General features: G+C 45.4%; 1 protein-coding gene across 6 annotated transcripts in view; it reads right to left on the bottom strand.

The window, feature by feature from the left end:
* ZNF649 (zinc finger protein 649) overlaps nt 1-3,216 on the bottom strand; it is a 35,403-nt gene that overhangs the window by 6,361 nt on the left and 25,826 nt on the right. For all 6 annotated transcript variants that reach the window (XM_037991419.2, XM_007997823.3, XM_037991417.2 and 3 more), the window contains one exon: nt 285-411. In XM_037991419.2, coding sequence (XP_037847347.1) covers nt 285-411 — 127 coding nt within the window. The remainder of the gene's footprint in view (nt 1-284; nt 412-3,216) is intronic.

Genomic DNA, 3,216 nt, shown 5'->3' with positions numbered 1-3,216 from the left:
CTGTTTGTGGGAAATGGGAGAAGACTTAGGCTCACTGAATTGCACTACGTGGCTCTGATGATAGGAGAAAGGTACATGTTAGGGACTGCATAATTTGCATGTTAGCAAATTAAAGCGTTTTTTTCTAAGATGAAGGAAGATAGTGCCTCTTCCTCTGGGACCAGAGATGGGCCTGAGGATCTGCCATTTGGGAGCACAGCAGACACACCAAAGCTTCCAGAAGCTAAGAAAGCAAAGGCCACTGACTGGGCACCCTCTGAGTGACACAGGGCAGCTGTCCTCACCCACTGACACAAGGTTGCCGTAGTTCTCCAACATCACATCCCGGTACAGATGCTTCTGAGCAGGGCCCAGGAGCTGCCACTCCTCCCAGGTGAAGTCCACAGCCACATCCCTCAGGGTCAGTGATTCCTGTAATAACACAGTCCTGCTTAATATGAAGTGTTTCTCTTTTATTGGCATGGAAGAAATATGAAGTTGTTCTGCCCATTTTCACCATATAAGTTGCACCTGTAGAGTTGTCCCTTGGTATACCCAATGGAATGGTTTCAGGATGCCCCGCATATACTGAAACTGTGCATACTCATGACCCACAGTTGGCCTGCTGGAATCTGCTTATGGCACTCTGTATAAGTGAGTTGTACATCCTGAGAATATTATATTTTTGATTCAAGCTTGGATATAAGTGGACCCTTGCAGTACAAACTCAGCATGTTCACAAATAAACTGTATTCCTAGTTCTTTCAATATACTGTGACAGAAGCAAAGTCATAGTAAAATATTCTATATTTTATGATAACCATGCAGCCATCCATTAATCCAACAAATCGTAAGTTTCTGTAATATGCAACCATTAAATCCTCTTGCTAACATAAGAACATCTGCAGTGTTTATCAGCACCTACTTGCAACCCTGAACTATATGCTATAGTCATATAGTATGAGCAGAATAATCTAGCATGATTCCCTTTATGTGAACTATACCATGATATTTAGCAAAACAACAAATAAACTATGCAGTGGCCATAAAAAATAAGCCATCATACATGTAAGCACTGACATGTATAGATACATGCATATGTATACAAACGCATGTGTACGCACACATACACACACATGCAGACATAGATGTCCTCACAGGTAAATCCCTAGAACAGGAAGACAAGCATTTGTTAATGACATACTAGGGAATTAGGGAAAAAAGTATATAGAGGGGGAACTTTGTTTTCTCACTATGTGTACTATTTAATTTGAGTCTTTCACATTGAAAAATCTATCCATGGCCGGGCGCGGTAGCTCACGCCTGTAATCCCAGCACTTTGGGAGGCCGAGGCAGGGGGATCACGAGGTCAAGAGATCGAGACCATGCTGGCTAACATGGTGAAACCCCATCTGTACTGAAAAATGCGAAAAAATTAGCCGGACGTGGTGGCGAGTGCCTGTAGTCCCAGCTACTCGGAGAGGCTGAGGCAGGAGAATGGCATAAACCCAGGAGGCGGAGCTTACAGTGAGCCGAGATCGCGCCACTGCACTCCAGCCTAGGTGACAGAGCAAGACTCCATCTCCAAAAAAAAATCTATCCATGAGGTCAGGCGTGGTGTCTCATGCCTGTAAACCCAGCACTTTGGGAGGCGAAGGCGGGTGGATCACCTGCGGTCAGGAATCTGAGACCAGCCTGGCCAACATGATGAAACCTGGTCTCTACTAAAAATACAAAAATTAGTTGGGCATGGTGGCGCCTAGATGAAGCATGAGAATCGCTTGAACCCAGGAGGCAGAGGTTGCAGTGAGCAGAGATCACGCGACTACACTCCAGCCTGGGCAACAAAGTAAGACTGTATCTCAAACAAACAAACAAACAAAAACTATCGATGAATCTGTGGTTCTTTCTGATACCAAATACACAGTGTCTTTTCCAGCAACACTTCTCCAACCCTTTGATTCTCTGATGCCAACTGGGTATCCTAGAGTTCGATCCTATGCTAACACTAACCACTGAGGGTTATCATCAGACTCTGCAAGTTTAAGGGCTCGGTGCCACAAGACTGCCCTTACATCATGTGCCACTCTGGGGTCCCCACATTATCGCACTTCTGTCCAACTTGACCACAACTGGGGGCTGCCACAACCTTCCTGCTCAGGTTCGATAATTTGCTAGAATGACTCACAGAACTCAGGAAAATGTCACACAATTACAGTTTATTATCTAGGATACAAATGACAGCCAGGTGAAGAGGTACAGAAGTCAAGGTCCAAAGGGTGCCAAGCACAGAAGCCTCTGTTCCTGTGGAATTGCAGCGCACCCTTCCCCCACCCCCCACTTCCACATGTGATCTCCAAACCCCATGGGGGTTTTTATGGAGATTCTACGATGTGGGCATGATTAAATCATCAACCATGGCTGGGCATGGTGGCTCATGCCTGTAATCCCAACACTTCGGGAGGCCGAGGCAGGTGGATCATGAGGTCAAGAGATCGAGACCATCCTGGCCAACATAGTGAAACCCTGTCTCTACTTTAAAAAAAAAAAAAAGGTAGCTGGGTGTGGTGGTGCGCACCTGTAGTCCCAGCTACTCAGGAGGCTGAGGCAGGAGAATTGCTTGAACCCAGGGGGGTGGCGGATGCAGTGAGCCGAGATTGTGCCACTGCACTCCAGCCTGGTGACAGAGCGAGACTCTGTCTCAAAAAAAAAAAAAAAGAAAGAAATAATCAACCATTGGTGACAGAATCTGGAGTTCAGGGGTGGGACTGAAAGTCCCAAGTCTGTAATCAAGGCTTGGTCTTTCTGGCAACCAGCCCCATCCTGAGGTCACCTCATTACTATAAAAGGAGCCCACCCTGAGTCACCTCATTACCATAAACTCAGGTATGGTTGAAAGGGGCTGGTTATGAAGAACAAAATACACTCCTATCACTCAGGAAATTCTAAAGGTTTTAGGAGCTCTGTGCCAGGAACCAGAGATAGAAACCAAATATATACACATTTAAAACTATAATGAGTCATTTGCATAATTTTTTCAAGTTAAGGCATTAAAAGAGGTGAGAGGTTAACAACTGGATTTAAAAACAGGGAAGGGCTCTGTATTTTCTGAGACAACATGACATTCTAAAGCAAACCCTGAGGATCTCAGCAACCCAAGCCATTGCCAAAGGGAACTTTCAACTCCCTATGGTCAAATCTGTACTTAAACACCAGTTTAGTGGCCTGTTCAAGGAG

Source organism: Chlorocebus sabaeus, chromosome 6 (genome assembly GCF_047675955.1).
Source record: "Chlorocebus sabaeus isolate Y175 chromosome 6, mChlSab1.0.hap1, whole genome shotgun sequence".
In the NCBI taxonomy this organism is placed as follows: Eukaryota; Metazoa; Chordata; class Mammalia; order Primates; family Cercopithecidae; genus Chlorocebus; species Chlorocebus sabaeus.
The sequence above is the reverse complement of the archived record's forward strand: the minus strand, read 5'-3'. Positions and strand labels throughout refer to the sequence as shown.